Source organism: Lipomyces arxii (assembly GCF_038497795.1).
Source record: "Lipomyces arxii strain Phaff 12-163 unplaced genomic scaffold V1512scaffold_2, whole genome shotgun sequence".
Classification (NCBI taxonomy): Eukaryota; Fungi; Ascomycota; class Lipomycetes; order Lipomycetales; family Lipomycetaceae; genus Lipomyces; species Lipomyces arxii.
In genome coordinates, this window is record NW_027117701.1 from 462,602 (window position 1) to 480,969 (window position 18,368).

The 18,368-nt window shown below is 43.2% G+C and overlaps 9 protein-coding genes across 9 annotated transcripts; 2 read left to right on the plus strand and 7 right to left on the minus strand.

The window, feature by feature from the left end:
* Nucleotides 1-34: 34 nt before the first annotated feature.
* On the minus strand, nucleotides 35-1,544 carry V1512DRAFT_251281 (DHS-like NAD/FAD-binding domain-containing protein; the record flags this gene model as incomplete). Its single annotated transcript, XM_066914673.1, has 3 exons — nucleotides 35-782; nucleotides 808-1,381; nucleotides 1,427-1,544. 3 exons carry the CDS (start codon nucleotides 1,542-1,544, stop codon nucleotides 35-37), a joined length of 1,440 nt encoding a protein of 479 aa, XP_066773527.1.
* A 223-nt stretch (nucleotides 1,545-1,767) lies between these two features.
* On the minus strand, nucleotides 1,768-3,509 carry V1512DRAFT_257931 (uncharacterized protein). Its single transcript, XM_066915336.1, has 2 exons — nucleotides 2,677-3,509; nucleotides 1,768-2,624 (listed from the first exon to the last, which is right to left on the minus strand). Exons 1-2 carry the CDS (start codon nucleotides 3,110-3,112, stop codon nucleotides 2,074-2,076), a joined length of 987 nt encoding a protein of 328 aa, XP_066773528.1. The 5' UTR covers nucleotides 3,113-3,509; the 3' UTR covers nucleotides 1,768-2,073.
* Nucleotides 3,510-3,883: 374 nt separating this feature from the next.
* V1512DRAFT_245622 (uncharacterized protein) lies at nucleotides 3,884-4,614 on the minus strand (the record flags this gene model as incomplete). Its single annotated transcript, XM_066914384.1, has 2 exons — nucleotides 3,884-4,566; nucleotides 4,608-4,614. The coding sequence occupies 2 exons, from the start codon at nucleotides 4,612-4,614 to the stop codon at nucleotides 3,884-3,886; spliced, it is 690 nt and encodes a 229-aa protein (XP_066773529.1).
* A 669-nt stretch (nucleotides 4,615-5,283) lies between these two features.
* V1512DRAFT_269631 (anaphase promoting complex subunit 8) lies at nucleotides 5,284-6,885 on the plus strand (the record flags this gene model as incomplete). The annotated part of the gene is made up of 3 exons (XM_066917580.1): nucleotides 5,284-5,411; nucleotides 5,460-6,626; nucleotides 6,675-6,885. 3 exons carry the CDS (start codon nucleotides 5,284-5,286, stop codon nucleotides 6,883-6,885), a joined length of 1,506 nt encoding a protein of 501 aa, XP_066773530.1.
* Nucleotides 6,574-8,332, minus strand: V1512DRAFT_257936 (uncharacterized protein). The gene has a single exon (XM_066915337.1). It carries the CDS (start codon nucleotides 8,252-8,254, stop codon nucleotides 7,049-7,051), a length of 1,206 nt encoding a protein of 401 aa, XP_066773531.1. The 5' UTR covers nucleotides 8,255-8,332; the 3' UTR covers nucleotides 6,574-7,048.
* A 125-nt stretch (nucleotides 8,333-8,457) lies between these two features.
* Nucleotides 8,458-10,436, minus strand: V1512DRAFT_257938 (kinase-like domain-containing protein). Its single transcript, XM_066915338.1, has 2 exons — nucleotides 9,987-10,436; nucleotides 8,458-9,939 (listed from the first exon to the last, which is right to left on the minus strand). Exons 1-2 carry the CDS (start codon nucleotides 10,301-10,303, stop codon nucleotides 8,490-8,492), a joined length of 1,767 nt encoding a protein of 588 aa, XP_066773532.1. The 5' UTR covers nucleotides 10,304-10,436; the 3' UTR covers nucleotides 8,458-8,489.
* V1512DRAFT_257942 (NADP-dependent oxidoreductase domain-containing protein) lies at nucleotides 10,437-12,264 on the minus strand. Its single transcript, XM_066915339.1, has 2 exons — nucleotides 11,769-12,264; nucleotides 10,437-11,721 (listed from the first exon to the last, which is right to left on the minus strand). The coding sequence occupies exons 1-2, from the start codon at nucleotides 11,835-11,837 to the stop codon at nucleotides 10,777-10,779; spliced, it is 1,014 nt and encodes a 337-aa protein (XP_066773533.1). The 5' UTR covers nucleotides 11,838-12,264; the 3' UTR covers nucleotides 10,437-10,776.
* Nucleotides 12,265-12,300: 36 nt separating this feature from the next.
* On the plus strand, nucleotides 12,301-15,361 carry V1512DRAFT_65170 (Indigoidine synthase A like protein-domain-containing protein). Its single transcript, XM_066918462.1, has 3 exons — nucleotides 12,301-13,473; nucleotides 13,520-13,800; nucleotides 13,851-15,361. Exons 1-3 carry the CDS (start codon nucleotides 12,744-12,746, stop codon nucleotides 15,150-15,152), a joined length of 2,313 nt encoding a protein of 770 aa, XP_066773534.1. The 5' UTR covers nucleotides 12,301-12,743; the 3' UTR covers nucleotides 15,153-15,361.
* Nucleotides 15,021-17,885, minus strand: V1512DRAFT_220290 (protein-tyrosine phosphatase-like protein). Its single transcript, XM_066913681.1, has 2 exons — nucleotides 16,698-17,885; nucleotides 15,021-16,650 (listed from the first exon to the last, which is right to left on the minus strand). Exons 1-2 carry the CDS (start codon nucleotides 17,536-17,538, stop codon nucleotides 15,311-15,313), a joined length of 2,181 nt encoding a protein of 726 aa, XP_066773535.1. The 5' UTR covers nucleotides 17,539-17,885; the 3' UTR covers nucleotides 15,021-15,310.
* Between the last annotated feature and the right edge of the window lie 483 nt (nucleotides 17,886-18,368).

Consider the following 18,368-nt stretch of genomic DNA (forward strand, 5'->3'; position numbering starts at 1 on the left):
TTTAGTATTTAATTGGTTTATGTACATTATTTCTCTATACTATCTCTACGCTCGCAGCATCGTCAAGATTATCTATCTCTCGCTTGCCTTCCCATGGTACACCGGCTTCATTTTTTGAGTCATCTGCCTCTGGCTTGAGAAATGCATATGTTCGTTCTGCCGTATGTTCTATCTTGGTCTCAAACTTGTCAGGCACCATCTCGTGTTCTAATTTCCATCCAAGCTGGTTACATAGATATATAATCACATCGTCACAACTTCCAAGCAGACTAACATCAAACTCTGCGTGTTTGCATGGCGTCAGTGAGATGTAAATCTGCGGGACGCTTGGTGGCAGCACCTGGATAATTTGGCTGACCGGGGCAACTTTGAGTGAAGTGCCAATACAAATTAAAAGATCGCACTCGTGCACGTCTGTACCCAGCAATCTAGTCTCAAATGCTTTCGGCAGCGCTTCTCCAAAAAAAGTAATGTCGGGCTTCATGACTCCGTTGCACGTATCACGTTGTGTTTCTTGTTCTCGGTCAGACCCATCAGACTCGTCCGATCCTGCCCGTTTCCGCTTCAAAGCGCCAAACGTGGCCGCTACGATCGCGTTCGCGGTCGTGTATGGCTGCTTGCACCGACTCACGACACCGTTGCGAATGTCGTCAAATAGTTCGGTCCCGCGCACCCTGTGGCCGCAAGTCTGACAAGTAGCGTATGCAAATGAGCCGTGGCATTGTACTATCTTGTCTGAATCAACTTCAGCATACGCTTCTCTATAGGCCATTAGAATTTTTCTGGTCAGATCACAGTAAGTCATACAGATTGTCAATGTTTTGGGTATAGTCAGTCAGTAGCTTTCCCTTGTCCTGAAGTATCTTCACAAACTTGTGAGTCGGACTAAACCGTGTGACGGATGGTAAGATCTCTTTTGCAAAAGTATAAAACACAGTCGGGTCTTCTCTAAACACGTGCAAATCAAAGACCTCTTGCGGTTCACTTAACCCCATCGCCTCTAGTTTTGCATAAACACCTCGGTCAGAGCGAAAATCCGGAATCCCAAGCGAAGTACTGATCCCGGCCCCAGTCAAGAGCACAATCTTGTTTGACTTCTTGATCACCTCGACCACGTCATCTAGCGTAGACACGTCAGGCAACGGATCTCGTCGCGACAGCTCTCGCGAAATGGCAAGCGAAAGCAACGGCGCCAACGCTTCGCCCTCAACTAGCTCAAGCACGGCTGGCACCTTGACCCTCAGCGCATATAAAACTTCACGAACGCTCAATGCGTTGTCGTCATTTAGCAGGTACTTGTCTACAAACTGGTTCTGTCCATGACTCCGTAAAAAATCACGTATCTCTTCACATTTTTCTGTTGTCAACAGCTGTTCGTCTCCTTAGATTAGTTGTAGCACTATATCAAGGGGAATATGGCAATTACCAATTTCTTCGTCAGATACTCCGGCAGCATCGACAATGTCTTCAAAAAAACTGGAAAACGATCCCGAATCTGTCGGAGAGTCGACTTCACTCAAAGGTTTTTCTACTTCTTGTTGCATTTCTTGATTTTGAGTATTTTGAATTTATATGACGAGGAAAGATTGGATAATTAGGGAGTGCGGCTCATCTTCATGAACTTAAACTCTAGAACGGCACACTCATCGTCTCAAAGTACGATGATATAATTAGTACGAAAATCACAAAAGTTTAGTTTTGGTTTTAAAAATTAATAATTATAAAATAATAAGCAGAAAAAGAAAGCTCTGCACAGTTTTACTCACAGTCAACGTTATAGTCAAAATCACATACAGAAGGTTTAGGTAGAATTAAGGTTTAATAGTTATCTTATCAGATTGATCTGCGATGACTTGACACAACACCCGCAGTAACATACTCGTATGTTTGAAAACAATCGCCACAAAGTACTACAGCTTGACCGTGCAGTGTACGACAAAGCAATACCTACGAATTCACACGATCTTATATAGCGACTTACAAGAAATCGATCATGGCTAACACAATGTAATGATCAAAACCAGAAATAATATTTCAACTAGAAATTATTTACAAATTGCAAAATCATAACAGTCAAGCGCTAGTAGGAAGCACACAACTAGGTTCAGGCAACAAAGTCGAGCGAGTAGAAAGCTTTGTAGAACTGACGGTGGTAACAGACTGACTCCGTGCCCGGCTCACCATATGCGTCGAACTTAATAAAACACTAGACCAACGCCCATACACGTCTTCTGGAACATGAATTTTCCAGTCGACAGCAATCAAAAAAGCCATTTCGTTTGTATTAATCTCCGTTGTGGTCAAGCCAGAAATCTTACTCCAAGCCCGTGCCGAGTAGTTCTTATCCTGTAAATACTTACTAGCCAAGATCAAACTAGTCAAGAAAGCACGTCGCCCGCAGTGAAGCGCTCCCATACTTCCTTGCAGTCTTTTCGGATCTTGGACATGGGGGCGTAGTATATAAAGATAATAAAGAGCAACTTGGAGCGTAGAATAACTTGTGCGAGACCTCCTCAACGTTTCTTCAATAAAAGTTCGAAGCGGAAGAATTGGAGATGAAATATTGACTGATGGTGGATCCCGAGCAGAAGGCCAAACAGCTTCAATCATAAGAGCAGCAGAATCTGAATAATTAGTTCAATGATCTACAGGTGAAGTCTTGATGAGAGAGCATACCGACGAGAGAGTTGACAAAAGCACACCGTTTTTCACTAGAACTAACGGGAAGCGTAAGTGACTTTGTAACCCCAGCTGGTTTGGGAGCCAAAGCAGACTGAGTGGAAGATGCAGAATGTCGACGCTGTAACGACAACGGTTGTGCCGGAAAAGCAGCTCCCAAACCTACTTTGAACGAAGGCTTCAAACGAGTGTCACACACATAATCTGTAGCAGACTTGCGAGCATGATTTAATTTTGTAAACGAAGGTAATTCATTTGAAAACGAGTCAAGTTTTTCAACAGGACTAGTAGTAGGCGATGAGTCAGACGAAGCAGATGAAACAGATGACGCCAAAGATGGTAATGAGCTATCAGAGCAATAAGAAGAGTCAGCGTCTGTATTAGAGCTTGTGTCTAATGAACACATGCTGATATCGGTGACCAGGATCGACATAACGGGAGGATCTAACAAAGCTTGCAACGATTTCAAGCGATAAACCAGAGTTCTAATATATCTAGCTTCTAGATGGAAGACTGATGGGGAACTGTAGAATATCGACAAAAACTTGAGTTTGTTACTGTAAAATAGAAAAGGTAGTCGAAGTGACTAGAGCAGACCGGGATAGACAATAAAGATAGAAGACGATGATACGGCCAAAAAGATCAGGACAAGACGATCACTGAGTTCGACTTGTTCCTGTATATTTAAGATCCGAATTAAACTTGTTTGTAAGCGATTTCAAGCCGAAGCTTTCTCTTCAATACATTGAAATTTTCACCATAATTAGATTGAATGCTTGAGTTGAGTGGAGATGTGTCTTGTTTGTTAAGTGGTGAGGCCGGAGTCGAGATGGTGAAGTGTGCCTTCTTTTAAGAGCTGTGGCGTGGCGTTGTACGACCAATTAAATGACTCTATTGCGTACAGCCACTTTGGGGGCGTACAGGACTGAACGCAATGGAGTTTGCCGCTTGATCATTCTTATTTCTTTTTTAGTTTTTTTAGTAGTAGTATTATATAATGATATATTGCTTGAGTAGTTGTAATAATAATAATAATAATAATAATATATAAGTTAGCTGTTATACTTATATAGCATACGCATATCAATCACCCCCATTAATGAACACATGAACATGACTAGTCCATACTTAAATTATGCGTTGTACACTATAACAAAGGCAAAAAAGTCAGCTGAACAATAAAATAAATGGCGTACGAATAAAATCATGACACCGCTGATGTTTCTCTTGAGGCTTCTCTTGACGGATCAATATTCTCCTTATTATCGTCATCTGATTCACTTACAACCCTATCAGGGTTATTGCCACTCTGACTACTACGCGCATCTTCAAACACTTCCAATAACCGCCGTTTCGTGTGCCCTAACATCAGATCTTGACCGTTGACTCTTATATTCTCACTCTTTCCAGGTGCCGATAGCGGCCACTGCAGTTCGTCTCGTGACTTGAATAATGGGCCGATGTAATCTCCAACTGGAAATTGTCGTATTCGCGGTCTAGACGGTGTAGCGTAGACTGGTAATTTTGCGTCTTCGTCTTCGATCAATATTAGTTTCTCACTGACATCTTCGTTTTGTCGTCGTATATCATCTGTTTCGACTTCTTTGAGCACTAACGCCTGTTCTACTTTATTCTTGACACGATCGGAAAACACTTGCACGCGTGACGTAGACTTCACTCCTGAACTTGTGCGCGAAAACGGGTTCCGCTTGGGCGATATTGATCGTTCGCGTGTGTTGGTATTGAGTTGCTGCAGTGCTTCACCAGATCTGTGTGGCAGTTGCTTGAATCCTGTCTTAAGTGGTGACTTTAAGGGCGACGACTTATTAGATGAGCGCGACGATTTTAGCCTCGAAGACGCGTTTGACTTTGATATCGGACTAGAATCTAGAATGTTAGACCTACTTAACCTGTAGTAAGTAACATACTGCTCATTTAAACTAATAGTTAGGAAACTGCTATGATCATAAGTAAATTTTATGTAACTGTATTTTGATGAGTGGAAGGCAAATTAAAGAATGCCCAACTAAAGCTTATTCACGCGCGTCTCGACGCGTCCCCACACTGTTGCCATATTTACATTCATATTTCACCTATTTCAGTCAGCCTGTTTCATTTGTTTTTACTTGATGTTTCTATTAATAATTTATCAAAAGGAGCTTTATTCGCGCGCAGTACAGACGTATTACTCTGATGTTTCACATGCGTATGCTACGTACGTAGTTGGCTTACTTCTTGTACAGAAATGGAAGCAACACATAATAAAGTACAGACAACAACAAGCAACTCGCACAGAATCAATTACCAACGCGATATTTGGAGTTGTATACATGATTAATAGTGTACGCACCTTTCATTTTATTCACTCACAATATTATGACATGTCTAGTTCACACCACATAAACCCTCAATATCTACTAGCCAAATATCTAAATAGCACAATTGTATTTGTAACCAAATTCGATCTGACCGTTCTATTCGATACCAAAAACGAGAGTTGATTTGAGTAAACGTATAAGTCTGGCAGCTCGTGATTGTGCGGCTCACAGCGTCAACAAATCTCGACATCGTGAACTGTTCAATGAGATTTGTAAAGTTTACTAAATGGATCTGTCTGCAGCGTTTACTGCTGATGGTGCAGCTGATTTTAAATTTATTAAGCTACTCAGCCGTGATTTAGATCGAGCATACGCGCTTCTCAGTGATCGATGTCTGTACGAATCTGCAAAATGGTACGTATTGTAAATATCCTCGTGGACAGAATAATAATCTTTTACCAGGGCAGCAGAAGCACTAAATGCTTTACAGGTCGATGACGAATCTGTTGAAGATGATGGCGTACTTGAGTCCGCGCCCGACATCACGCCAATTGATAACATGCCTGCAAGTGAACGACGAAAGTATTTACTAGCAAAAGCCTGTTTCGATTGCCGCGAGTATGATCGTGCGGCCATGATGCTTGATAAGTGTAAAAGCTTTAAATGTTTATTTTTGCGGTTATATGCTAGATATATATCAGGCGAGAAAAAGAAAGAAGAACAGAGTGCAACTATTCTTGGACCTCTGGACGGCGATGGAACCCCAAACAAGCAAATCGTACTCATAATATCTGAGCTGGAACAATTGTTCCGCGAAAACGATAAAGCACGCCAAGATTCGTTTTTACTCTACATCTACGGGATTGTGCTCATCAAACACAAGTGCGAAAAAGCTGCTGTCGAGCCTCTGTTAAGGTCAGTCACGATATATCCATACAACTGGGGTGCATGGCAAGAGCTCAGCAGTTGCGTGCCTTTATCAGATCAGCTAAACTCGGTACTGAATCAGTTAAACCATTCCCACATCATGACCCAGATGTTCAACGTCGTATGTTCACAAGAATTATTTCAAAGTACAGACAACGTATTTGCAAAGCTATCTCAACTCGATGCCGTTTTTCCAACCTTCCAGTTCCTCAAAATTCAACGCGCAATGCTATGTTACCATGGTTTAGAGTATTCAGAGTCAGAACAACTGTTTGATTCTGTCTTTCGGGTTGATCCCTATCGTCTGGACGATATGGACATGTACTCAAACATTCTTTACGTGACTGAGCAGCCGGCAAAACTTGCGTACCTTGCTCAGTTAGCAGCTTCAACAGACAAGTTTAGGCCAGAGACATGCTGCATAATTGCAAATTACTACTCGCTCAAGTCGGAACACGAGAAAGCAGTCGTGTACTACCGTCGCGCTCTCACGCTTAATCGAAACTGCTTGGGCGCATGGACGTTGATGGGCCATGAATACGTTGAGCTAAAGAATATTCGTGCCGCAATTGAGTCGTACAGACGAGCAATAGCAGTGAACAGTAAAGATGTTCGAGCGTGGTATGGACTTGGACAGGCATACGAAGTCATCGAAATGTATTATTATTCCTTCTTTTACTACCAAAGAGCGGCCGCATTGAAGTGAGTCTTATGCTTTTAGTTATTCAACTTTATACTAATCAATCCTAGACCGTATGACCACAGAATGTGGGTGGCGTTAGGAAACTGTTTTGAAAAACTTCAACGGCCAACTGAAACAATTAAAGCTTATAAACGTGCATTATCGTTATCGGAGGCAGAACCCGTGGTCCTAAAAAAACTTGCTGATTTGCATGCCGCGATTGGAGACATGGCGGCTTCGTCTAGATATACTCAAATGTACAAAGAAGTGGAGCAATGAGTTTGCAAAGTAGCGACTTTAGTCCGGCGTTGGTGTTTGTATTCTCAATAAATCAGATTTAAATAGACTGTTGATACAGGAAGCTGTCCCTCGACACCATGAAATTCAAGCAACGCCTTACATATGATACACACGAGTCATGCAACTATGCCTATTTTCTTGTTCACTTGCTGAATCCCGGATTCACGAGATCAAGCCAGTTTAGAGTCATCATGGCTTTGAGCATGTTTGGTTTCAATCCTGTGCGAAGCCCGTCATGTGAATGCGAGACCTGAACTGTCGAGTTCCAGGTTCCAAGAATATCCATTCCAACGTCCTTGCCCCAAGCACTTATCGCCATTTCAAATGTCTGTGCGGCCTTGACCCCAAGACTCAATATGTCAGGGCCAGACAACTGGTATCCAGTTGCGCCCGGTGTTAGAAATAACTCGAAAACTGGGCTCGATTGAGGGTTTGATTGTGTTGGTGAGGTCGCTTCCTTGATAGCATGTCGAACACTGGACACCCAGCCAACGGCGGCAAACAAATCAAAATTGCTTGCGTGCCCGTGTCCAAAAATGACTGCGATCGGCCGACTATCCATTGCACTGTTGGCAGTTATCGAAACCACAATCTTATTCAGTTCTGCCTCGTTGACTGGTGCCGTTGGAAGCCGATGCATGACGATTTCAGGACTAAAAAGCTGCTGGCACCTAATTAGCGTGGGGTCGTAGTCTCTGATTTGATTAATATTTGATATTCGTGACGCACCACAATGCAGATTCAAGAACGCTTGATCGCATGAACACTGTGCGTTTTCTGAAGCACGATAGTTCCATTGCTTGATAGCACCAAACATCGGATCTTCTCGAAGAAGCACCATTAACGCACCATAGACATCAGACAAAATAGTGTCTCCAACAAAGTAAATTCCACGGAACTTCGACAGCACACTGCACAGTTCCTCGGTAGAATACCACCACATTGCACATTTTCTCGCATGATACGGCGCGTCAACACCGATGCGACCGCCAGTCGACAGTGACATTAAAAGCTCTTTAGTGTTTGTGCAAGGCGGGCCGAAGTCCTCTGCAGCCACATCTGTAGAAGCAATTGGGCACTGCTCAAGATGAAGGTACCGAGACAATTTGTCTCCTCGTTCTTGAGGAAGACGGCGATTTCGAAAAGTCACTGGATCATCTAAAGGCAACACTGTCACATCAGCCTTCGGTTTCTGCACAGCCTTCTGATGAGGCCCAAAATCAAAATCCAGCTCACGCTTGACAGTGGCAGGAAAAGGATCAAGCAATAAGTAAAAGACAATTACTGTTGTTACAAATACCGCAATTTCAATCGCAGGTACAAGACGACGCTTTATTGGCCTTTTCATTGTCAACAAAAAATTAGCAAAAAAAAAGAAAAGACCCGATTCTGAACAGAAAAAGAGAAAGACGGGCTTAAAGTAGCTCATAAACGAGTGCACCGCTAAAAATTCCAAGGACTACACGGTTCAGCAGCCGCCCCATCGGTTTAGGGCTATCGTATTGACCATACGTCATGTGCTAGCATACCGCCATTTACGCTTAAAAAGTGTTCGCTAATAAATGCATTTTAATGTATTCCGTTTATGTCCTCAAAAATGGACTTGGCATATCTCCATCACCAGCACGATTCTTCGAAAGCCACACGTGATTGGAACCAACATCGTCATCAGGACTACGAGTGGCACGCCGCCGTTCGGTTCCACGTTGAATGTCGATTATTGTGCGGCCAATGCCTTTATCCATCCCATTAGACATGATCTTTGCTCGTGCTGCTGCTGCTCCAAGTCCTATTCCATTCATGCTTCCTTGTTTTTGTGTTCTATTATCGATGTTTTCATGCAAGGCGCTCAGAGGCTTACTGCCCACAGCCGACGACCTTGCGCTTCGTTTCTTCCCATTCGTTGTTGGCACAATTGGAGCAGAAAATGCACTTTTCAACTGACCAGGTTTCACCACTGTTGGTGACATACCTGGTGACAATGGCGACGAGTCACCTTGGTTGGTCATGTTTGCAAGTCGTGATCTCAATGGTGTTTTGTTTGGTCGTGCCGGAAATGTTCCAATTGGTGATGCATTGGGAAACGGCGAGTATGACATGGCAATATCAGTAGGCGACGTGACCGTGTATGCTTCACGTAAGTCAGAAATACTGTGCCGTGAATGCAACACGGACCGCGGCGTAGACAGTCCAGCGTTTTCTTGGCTGTGCGTAGCCACATCTTGCTCTTGAATATGCATAGAGCTGTGCATCTGGATCAATTCTCGCGCACGATTCTCAACTGCCTCTTGAAACATGCCTTCGAGTTCTTCTTGCAGTCGATTTCGAATTTCGTTCTCATACTGCTCCCGTTTAACAAGTATTGCCTCAGTCATCTCACGTTCTCTTGCGGCAAATGCTTGTTCTTTTGTAGACACTACCTCTTCCCTTGCCCGGAGAACTTGGTGCATTTCCACCATCTCCTTTTCGCGACGATGAAGTCGTACAAGCTCAGACTGTAATAATGTATGAGTTGTTGGCCGTTTCTGCGGCGACAGAGCTAGACATGTAGACACTAATCGCTGTAAACTTGACGAATAGCCCGCCGGTAACGGTGCAAATCTGCCTTCTCTGATTTTTTGTGCTAACTGTATATGCGATTTGCCTGTAAATGGAGGCTGCAGAGCGCAAAGCTCATAAATGACGCATCCAAGTGACCAGACATCTGACTGTGGCGTGTATGGCTGGTCCAGCAAAACTTCAGGGCTCATGTAGTATGGAGTGCCAACGTAGGTTGTCGCTAGACTATGCTCTGGATCAAGCATTTTTGACAACCCAAAATCACCAAGTTTAACTGAATTTTCAGCATTTAGAAAAATGTTTTCAGGTTTGATATCGCGATGCAATATAACTGATGATGGTATTGGTGGTGGTCCATCTGACGGAGCAAAGATGTCTGTTAATGGCGGTGGATCAATTCCATAATGACACCGATAGAGTGCCAGTACCAGCTGCGTCAGAACACTCCATACAACTCTTTCAGGAACAAAATGACTAAATCCTGTTAAACCAGAACAAAAATTACATACACTTTGGCATACCCAGCATCGCGACAAGATTTAATTAACTGGGACAGGTCTCCTCCACCACAATACTCCATATACAAATGCACTTCCTCTGATTCATGAACACGCTCGTGATGCACATATTGAACGATATTACTATGCTTTAATTCTTTCAAAATACGCAGTTCAGCAAGTAACTGTGTTTTTTCTCTCTGGCTCATACGACAGTACGATATCTCTTTTCGCACTAGGACGTGACCATCTTCCCGGTGCCGAACCTTTCGGACCAAGCCAAAGGTACCGCGTCCAATGAGTTCCAAAGGTTCATAAAGCTCACTGATAGAGCTTGTCATTACTGGTTCATGGTCTCTCCATGTGCTGGTGGGATTGAAGTAATTTAGTGCTGGAGATGTTTGTTTACATTTGTTTACCCGGTTTATTGACACTTCACCACTTTTGACAATCTCAACCTGATAGTCATCCGTACTGCAAACGCACAATTTATTTATTGAAATTAAAATAGAGAGAGCTTATCATAAAAGTATAAAAGATATTTTTGAAGAAGTTGAATGGATTGCTCGATTGTCTATGCGAGAAGTATCGGCCACTGATTATTGTGATTTCACATGCTAATTTACCAGTATTTTTATAGTATTATTTGATATCAAAGACTATTATAATGTCACACAGTAGTGTCATAGATTATTTGTAAAGCAAAATATTGCTTAAAAATATTCATTAAAACAGTGATTGAAATTAAAGAAACCACCTGACTAACAACAATAACTTATTATAAATACTTACATCTAACTAACGTACTGCTTATTTACTCCTCAAGAGGAGGACTATCTGAGTATAGATTACCCATTCCCACAGGATATCTAAGGCCAACAACATTAGCCTCATCAATAAATCCTCTGATTGTCTTAACATCTTCCTCGGACAACTTAACCGCAACTGCTCCCAAATTTTCCTCGAGACGATCCAACTTCGTGGTTCCTGGAATAGGAATCACTCCAAGGGTCATCAACCAAGCAAGAGTAAGCTGGGAAACAGTAGCATTACGGGAAGCAGCAAAATCACGAAGCTTGTGAACAAGCTCCAAGTTCTTGTCAAAGTTCTCCTTTGAAAACCGGGGAAGAAACTTTCTGACATCGCCCTCACCAAAATCATCAGAAGACTTGTAAGCACCAGTCAAAAAACCTCTGCTAAGAGGGGAATAAGCGACGACAGCAACACCGAGTTCTTTGCACGCGTCTAACAGACCATTGGTCTCAATGTCGAGTGAGAACGGGGAGTATTCAACCTGGACAGCAGCGATTGGGTGAACCGCGTAGGCACGACGAAGAGTAGTCGCAGAGCACTCAGACAAACCGATATGTTTAATTTTGCCTTCCTTGACAAGTTCAGCAAAAGCACCGACAGTCTTTTCAATTGGAATGGTCTCATCAATACGATGCTGGTAATAAAGATCAATCGAGTCAACTCCCAACCGCTGGAGCGATTCTGCACAGCTATTCTTCACAAATTCAGGCTCTCCGCATGGGACGCCGTAAGGATAGCCAGGACGAGGTGGAATATAACCAACCTTAGTACAAAGGAAGACCTTGTCACGGTTACCAGACTGCTTGAAGTATCGACCAATGATTTCTTCATTGTTACCATAGATTCTAGCAGTATCCCAGAAAGTACACCCAAGTTCAATCAACTTATCAAAGATCTTGAAAGCAGCGCTGTCATCGATTCTGGTGCTGTAAAATGCAGAAATACCCTACACCCGTTAGACGTGAACACAGCAACAGTGATACAGCGACATACCATGGCACCATATCCAAGAGCGGCGACCTTAGGGCCCGCTTTTCCTAGAGTAGTAAAAGTCATTGCCATTGTGATAATGTTTGAATAATCAGAGATGGAATTGAAGGGAGAAACCGATGGAAAAGTGAGGCGTTCGAGAGTACTTATATGCCTTTTTCGGTGGCATTCTGCGCCGATTACATCATATTAGTTTCCGCGCAAGACAACTCATGCCACCAGACGTACGTCTGATTACGCCCTAAACTGTGTTTTGCTCACTCATTCTGACTGAACAAACTGAAAGGCTATATAACTACTCGTCAGCAATTTCAAGTCATCGCACTTGTCAGCCAGTCAATCGTTTTACTCTTAGCAAAGGCCTATGAACCAGCCGCACGTGGCTTTAACACAGATTTGATTTGTAATTAAACTATCCAGAAATTTAAAAACGAATTTTCTTTTTATTTTTTGTTCATTGAGTCGTTTTGAGATACAAGGTTAAGATTTAGAACTGCGGTTTATCTCGATTAGACTAAGTCGCAATCGTCCCAGCGAGCGGAACTTAGTCCGTGTAGCGCGATAGCTAAAATGACTTTGAATACTGATTTACTACACTTTAACAGGCGTGGACAACTGCGAAAAACAATGTCTAACTAATACTGACTGACTGACGCTATAAAAACATTAAAGAGCTTTGTAAAGGATAGTTACAAACACGCAGTTGTGAACCAGACAAGCATGCACATTTGAACGTAGAATACACTGTACTTTACAGTCGGAACTGAACCGGTTATAATTTTAACTTGATCGCAACAAATGCAAAGAAGATCCAGATCTGCTTATGTCACGGGTAAATCAACTACTTTAAGTGTTTATTTTGTCAATTCAAGCGAAACAAGATACAATGTCATGTGACATCAAAGGTTAAATTTTAGGAATAAGTGGACTGTTCCAACTTAGTTCATGATCACAAAGATTGACTCAATTTAACACCAAATGCGTGGATTCTCTACTTTGTTGCGTCCGGGTTCCAACAAGATTGCGACATCCGTGCTTGTTCGGAAATTGCACACTTTTCCCTCTCACATTGCTGTTGCTGAAGAAGTTAAAGCTGCTATTCACGCAAATGAGCCTGTGGTCGCACTCGAGTCTACAATTCTTACCCATGGCATTCCATACCCTTATAACATTGAAATGGCAATAGAACTAAACAAAATTTCTCGCTCACTTGGTGTTGTTCCTGCTACTATTGCTCTTATTAATGGTGTTCCAACTGTGGGAGCGACAGATGCTGAACTCGAATATCTGTGTCAACCGCCTGCAGATGGGTCATTTCTTAAAGTGTCTCGACGAGATCTGGCATACATGACTGCACACGGTGTCACCGGTGGTACTACTATTGCTGGTACTTCGATTTTGGCTCACTTGGCTGGAATCCGGGTGTTTGCGACAGGCGGCTTAGGCGGCGTTCACCGCGGTGCGGAGTCTACGCTCGACATTTCGGCTGATCTCGAAGAGCTTGGACGGACTCCCATTGCTGTTGTTAGTGCCGGTGCTAAAGCAATTTTGGATTTGAATAAAACTTTCGAATATTTAGAGACTAAAGGTGTTCACGTCTCGACTTACGGACCGAAGGGTACGAACATCCCTGCGTTCTACTCTCGCGATTCTGGAATTCCTTCACCGTTCAATTTTGATAGTCCCGAAGATGCTGCTGCCGTCATTCGTATGCGTATTTCTTGCTGTGGTGAGCTACTGCTAATATTCAACAGACGCAAACTCTCTCTTAGGATTACAATCAGGTATGCTCTTTTGCATTCCTCCTCCTCACGAATTTGCAATTCCAGCAGAAGAGATTGATGACGCTATCAATACCGCTGTAATCGCGGCCAACGAAGCTCAGATCAAGGGAAAAGCTATCACGCCGTTTTTGCTAAATCGTATCTTTGAGCTTACCGAGGGGAGATCACTAAAGTCCAACATTGGCTTTGTGAAGAACAACGTTGCTATTGGTGCGAGTATCGCCAAAGCTCTGTCTTTGAAGGAGAAGGAGGTGAGATGACTACTTTGTATGTACGTAGTTAATTTTAATCCTTCTCAAAGTCTTCCAACATTATAAATCCGGCGCCGACTGCTATTCACGTATCCCCACAATCGCAAAAGGCAAACGAGTCAAAAGCAAAACCCACTCCTTCATCAGTGGATTGCGTGGTTGTCGGCGCCATAGCACTTGACCTGACATGCGACATGCCATTCGCGACACTGTCGTCTCCTTCGACATATATGCACACCTCAAATCCAGGTACGATTCATCGCACCCCGGGAGGCGTAGGTTTCAATCTTTGTCTCGCAGCTTCACTTGCAACCGAAAGCCCGATACGTATGATATCTGCAGTTGGACCGGACTGCCGTGATTTGCACTCAGCATTGTCGTTAGACATGTCTACCGCACCCGATCTGTCCGGAGTTCTGGTCGCTGAAAATGGTGTAACTGCACAGTATATCGCGATGCACGATTCTCGAGGAGACTTAATTTTCGCTTGCGCAGATATGTCATTAGTAGAACGCTTATCAGCAGCTCATATTGCTTTTGAAATCGAGCGCGCGGGACCTTTGAAATGGATCGCGCTGGATGCAAATCTAGATCATGAACCAATGCAGACCGTGTTGACGTCTGCCGGTAAAGCTGGTGCTCGCGTACTTCTTGAACCAACAGCTTCTATCAAATCCCAAACCGTTCTTGACCTCGATATTGGTATATACCCACGACATTCGGTCGAAGTTGCAACGCCGAACACATTTGAATTAGAAGCGATGTTTAAGCACGCTCGATCAAAAGGTCTGCTCGAACAGCCAGAATGGTGGAAAGTCATTGATGCGTGCTCGACCACTGCAGACTTTAGAAACGCAGTCGAACACATGGCCAAATCAAGAGGTCTTAGTGAACTTGTTGACCAGGGCATTGTCCCAATGGGTATTCACATGCTCCCGTTCATTCCCAACCTGTTTGTGAAAGTTGGACAGCACGGCGTGTTCTCATTGCAACTTATGAAAGAAGTCAAGGGGAGAAATGTGACAGAAAATCAAATCAGCATCGCATCAGGACTCGTCGTGTGGCGCGGAAACCAACTGGACGGACAGAACGTCTGCATCGTTGTTAGACACCATGCTCCGCATTCTGTAGACGCGGACGAGATTGTCAGCGTGACTGGTGCAGGAGATTCTTTTGTTGGCGTTCTATTGGCAGAATTGCTCGACTCGGATAAAAACGGTGTCAACGTGTTGGAGGACATAGATGATCTTGACAAAGTAATTGATCGCGCGCAACGTGCTGCTATCTTGACACTTAAACATCGAAACGCTATCAGTCCTGAAATTCAAAACCTACCAAGAAATCATGCATAACTTGGATACATTCTACATAAATAAATGACAGTAAATACAATATGACGTAACTCCCAACATAAACCAAAAACAAAACCGAAACAAAATGCATTTTACACATTACGCCGCAATCCCACAGCTTGATTCACGCCTCAACCAAAAAAACAAAAAATCAGACCCTAACTGCACTTCTCGGACACGGCAGTTTCACAGAAAGGAAGTGCAGCATCGCTTGCAGCATCCCTAGCAGCTTTATCCTCCGCGTCGATTTGATCCAGTTTCCATACTAACACACTCTCATAACAAATAACAAATTGGCGTAGGCATTGCACCATAGAAAGTCTCCGAGTACGCAAATCATGAACCACTTCCGCCACTAAGTCATCTGTAGGGCACTTATCGCAATTTCCGTACTCCTTCTTCCTTTCCAGAATATCGATCACTGAATCGACAGCGCAGAACGTTCCTGTGCGCCCGCAACCAGCACTACAATGTACAACAACAGGTCGAATCTCATTGCTTTCACTCGCATTGCATTTCCCAGACAGTAGACTCAGTGCAACAAGATCAACTGGATCTGCTGGAGCACCAAGATCCGGCCAAGAAACATACTGAATATGCGTAATCTCTCTTAAAGAAGAAAATGGAAGTTCAGTGTTAGAAAGCGAGAACTTCCTAACACGAATCTTTGTACCCGTGATAGGCGACAACAGAGTCTCCTGTTCAGACAGTAGCTGAAGAATTAAGGATCCGTATTGTGTATCCTCCCAATACGGATGACATTTAACTTGACCGCCTTCCTGCGTTGGCGTCAACATCACAATGACACGCACGTTTTGATCCCAAACCACACTCCAGAAATCTGCAAACGTGTTTGGCAATGGTCCTTGAGTAGCAATGTACCGCTTCTCACTATTCTTTGTACAAATAAAACTGGCATTAATGTAATCGCATGAACCAGCATTGCAGGTAAGCTTGACACGTGTATGATCGTAAGGAAAGATGTTGTTGTAACGATTTTTGTTACCTCTTTCCAAAGCCGCTGAAATACTGTAACGCTGTTCCTCAGACTTGCCAGAAATCGCGTTTGTAACATTAGCGATAGCATTCGTGATAACACACATGCTACTGAATGCCGACTCTAAACGACCTTTCTCGGCTTTTTCAATGTCAAGGAATCGGTCTGCAATGCGTTGAGCACCTTCTGGAGTACAAACGACATCTTTCAACCATCGCGGCAACCTGTTTAACTTCGACTCAGTACAGTTGCTCGGAAGCCTGACCGGAATAGGATCTCCAACACCTCCGAGCAAATCCATATTCTGACGAATATTCGAAAAAAAAGGATTGACCGGTTGCTTCTTTGAAAACACAGGTAGACGCAAACCCGAAAGAATAGGTACGCATTTCGATTCACACAAACGAGCCGAAGATTGCGTAGTTGGTAACTCAGTCGGCGTAGAAAGATCCCCAAACTCAACGAAATCACGAAGTAGTTGACTAAATTCGCAAATACCACCTAACTGTATTAGCAACATTTCGTCGGATAGCGGTTTATAGTCATACCCTTCAGATACATTATTTGGCCATGAAACGACTCCTCGTGCAGAAATTTTCGGGCAACCTGAAATGCAATAGAAGCATTTGTAAGTGCAGAGGTATTACTGTCATAGACAATAATTGACTCCGAAGTGGCCCATGACGATAAGCTCATTTTCTGTTCTGAAGACAACGAGTCCAATATCTTTGGGACAGTGAATGCAGGCCGTTTCAGTAAAGTTGAAGGAACGCAAATATTCACTGCGCCCTTGATTCTCTCGACCGAATACTGAGCATACGGTCTGACGTCAAGTAGAGTAATTTTTGATGGCTTTGACGCAATAATCATACCCAATTCGGCAGGACAAATGGGAATGATAGCCTCAACATCAGCGTTGAACTCTGAAGATGTTTTAGAAACACTGGTTCTTAATGAAGACATAGATGATGTGGAAGACGCAGGTGAAATAGAAGACAATGATGCTGAATTGGCACAAAGACCTGCGAGAGAAAACGACGAAGAAGCAGCAGAAATTGAAGAGAAATTTGACCGACGTGCGACATCGGAATCTTCACCTAATTGATGCTGCTCATTTCCATACGGCTTTGGAGTTGGTGGTGGCGGGAGCATGTCAAAGAACGATGATGAAGACGAGTTCACGTCAAATGCAGCCGGAGTCTGAGGTGGAGGAGTCATTGGAGCACTAACTGGGCCATGACTACTGCTCGGACACCTGATGGAAGACGCACAAGCTGAATTGAAAGAATTATGCAGCGAAAGCATAGGATGTCTGAACTGAGAAGATTGAGTCCTAGATTGCACGCCGCTGTGAGGAGACTGCCCTCGTTCAATCATTGAAGAAGCCATTTATTTATACGATAGCAACGCCACCTAAAAATTGAAACACAAAAAAATAAAATGAGTTGAAAAGAAATTATTAATAACGGTGAGTGAAGTATTCCTTGAAAGAAAGAAAATAAGAGCAGAGCGATAGACTTAGTATTTGGGTCGGAGCGCTTAACGACTGAACCGTGACGTTGTTTCGGCGTTTAAGCCCTATATTTGGAACCTGCAATATTAAAGTTTGTGGCTAGCCACCGGGAAATGCAGAATCTATGACGTATTATGACGTCAGATACATAGTATTTAGACTCTATCCCAGAAGTATTCCGTCTAAACGCTTGACCATTTAACGCCACATTTTTACTGTGCCGATAAACCAAAATGACTACTTAGAAAAAAGAGATCTATAATGAAATATGATATACGCTATATTTTATTAAGTAACATAAGCTTTAATAAATGAAATATTCCTTCTATACGTTGACATTTGACCTCTAATTTCAATACCTTTCTCATATTTCGGTTTCCAATCTCGTCAGGCGACCGTAAACCCTAATAACGTTGGTTAGCGCATGTCTTCCGATAACAACAGATGCATTAAAACACGCGATTTTACACGATAACATGTAAACAAACAGCAGACTCAGAGCAGACTCAGGGCTGAACGGGCAACCAATTAAAATATATCTACCCCAGTCTTAGATGAAAGGTCACACTATAAATGCGCTTTAAAACATCCCTCCGCTTATTCCCCGGCGAATTGCAAAACTTTGAATTGAAAAGCATTCTTTCTTTCAATAGTACATAAGCCATTTCGCAGCGCTAAAAGCTAGTTAAAGCTTCTAGAAAGCCCG

What these genes read in the sequence shown, in the direction of transcription:
- V1512DRAFT_220290 (XM_066913681.1), bottom strand. Translation starts at nt 17,538, where the DNA reads ATGGCTTCTTCAATGATTGAACGAGGGCAGTCTCCTCACAGCGGCGTG. An exon ending in CCAAATAATGTATCTGAAGG is followed by an intron (nt 16,651 to 16,697) that starts GTATGACTATAA and finishes TAATACAGTTAG; the next exon opens with GTGGTATTTGCGAATTTAGT.
- V1512DRAFT_257942 (XM_066915339.1), bottom strand. Translation starts at nt 11,837, where the DNA reads ATGGCAATGACTTTTACTACTCTAGGAAAAGCGGGCCCTAAGGTCGCC. An exon ending in CTCTTGGATATGGTGCCATG is followed by an intron (nt 11,722 to 11,768) that starts GTATGTCGCTGT and finishes TAACGGGTGTAG; the next exon opens with GGTATTTCTGCATTTTACAG.
- V1512DRAFT_65170 (XM_066918462.1), top strand. Translation starts at nt 12,744, where the DNA reads ATGCGTGGATTCTCTACTTTGTTGCGTCCGGGTTCCAACAAGATTGCG. An exon ending in AGATGCTGCTGCCGTCATTC is followed by an intron (nt 13,474 to 13,519) that starts GTATGCGTATTT and finishes AATATTCAACAG; the next exon opens with ACGCAAACTCTCTCTTAGGA. An exon ending in TGTCTTTGAAGGAGAAGGAG is followed by an intron (nt 13,801 to 13,850) that starts GTGAGATGACTA and finishes TCCTTCTCAAAG; the next exon opens with TCTTCCAACATTATAAATCC.
- V1512DRAFT_257931 (XM_066915336.1), bottom strand. Translation starts at nt 3,112, where the DNA reads ATGTCGATCCTGGTCACCGATATCAGCATGTGTTCATTAGACACAAGC. An exon ending in TTTTGTCAACTCTCTCGTCG is followed by an intron (nt 2,625 to 2,676) that starts GTATGCTCTCTC and finishes CTAATTATTCAG; the next exon opens with ATTCTGCTGCTCTTATGATT.
- V1512DRAFT_257938 (XM_066915338.1), bottom strand. Translation starts at nt 10,303, where the DNA reads ATGACAAGCTCTATCAGTGAGCTTTATGAACCTTTGGAACTCATTGGA. An exon ending in AAATCTTGTCGCGATGCTGG is followed by an intron (nt 9,940 to 9,986) that starts GTATGCCAAAGT and finishes AACAGGATTTAG; the next exon opens with TCATTTTGTTCCTGAAAGAG.
- V1512DRAFT_257936 (XM_066915337.1), bottom strand. Translation starts at nt 8,254, where the DNA reads ATGAAAAGGCCAATAAAGCGTCGTCTTGTACCTGCGATTGAAATTGCG.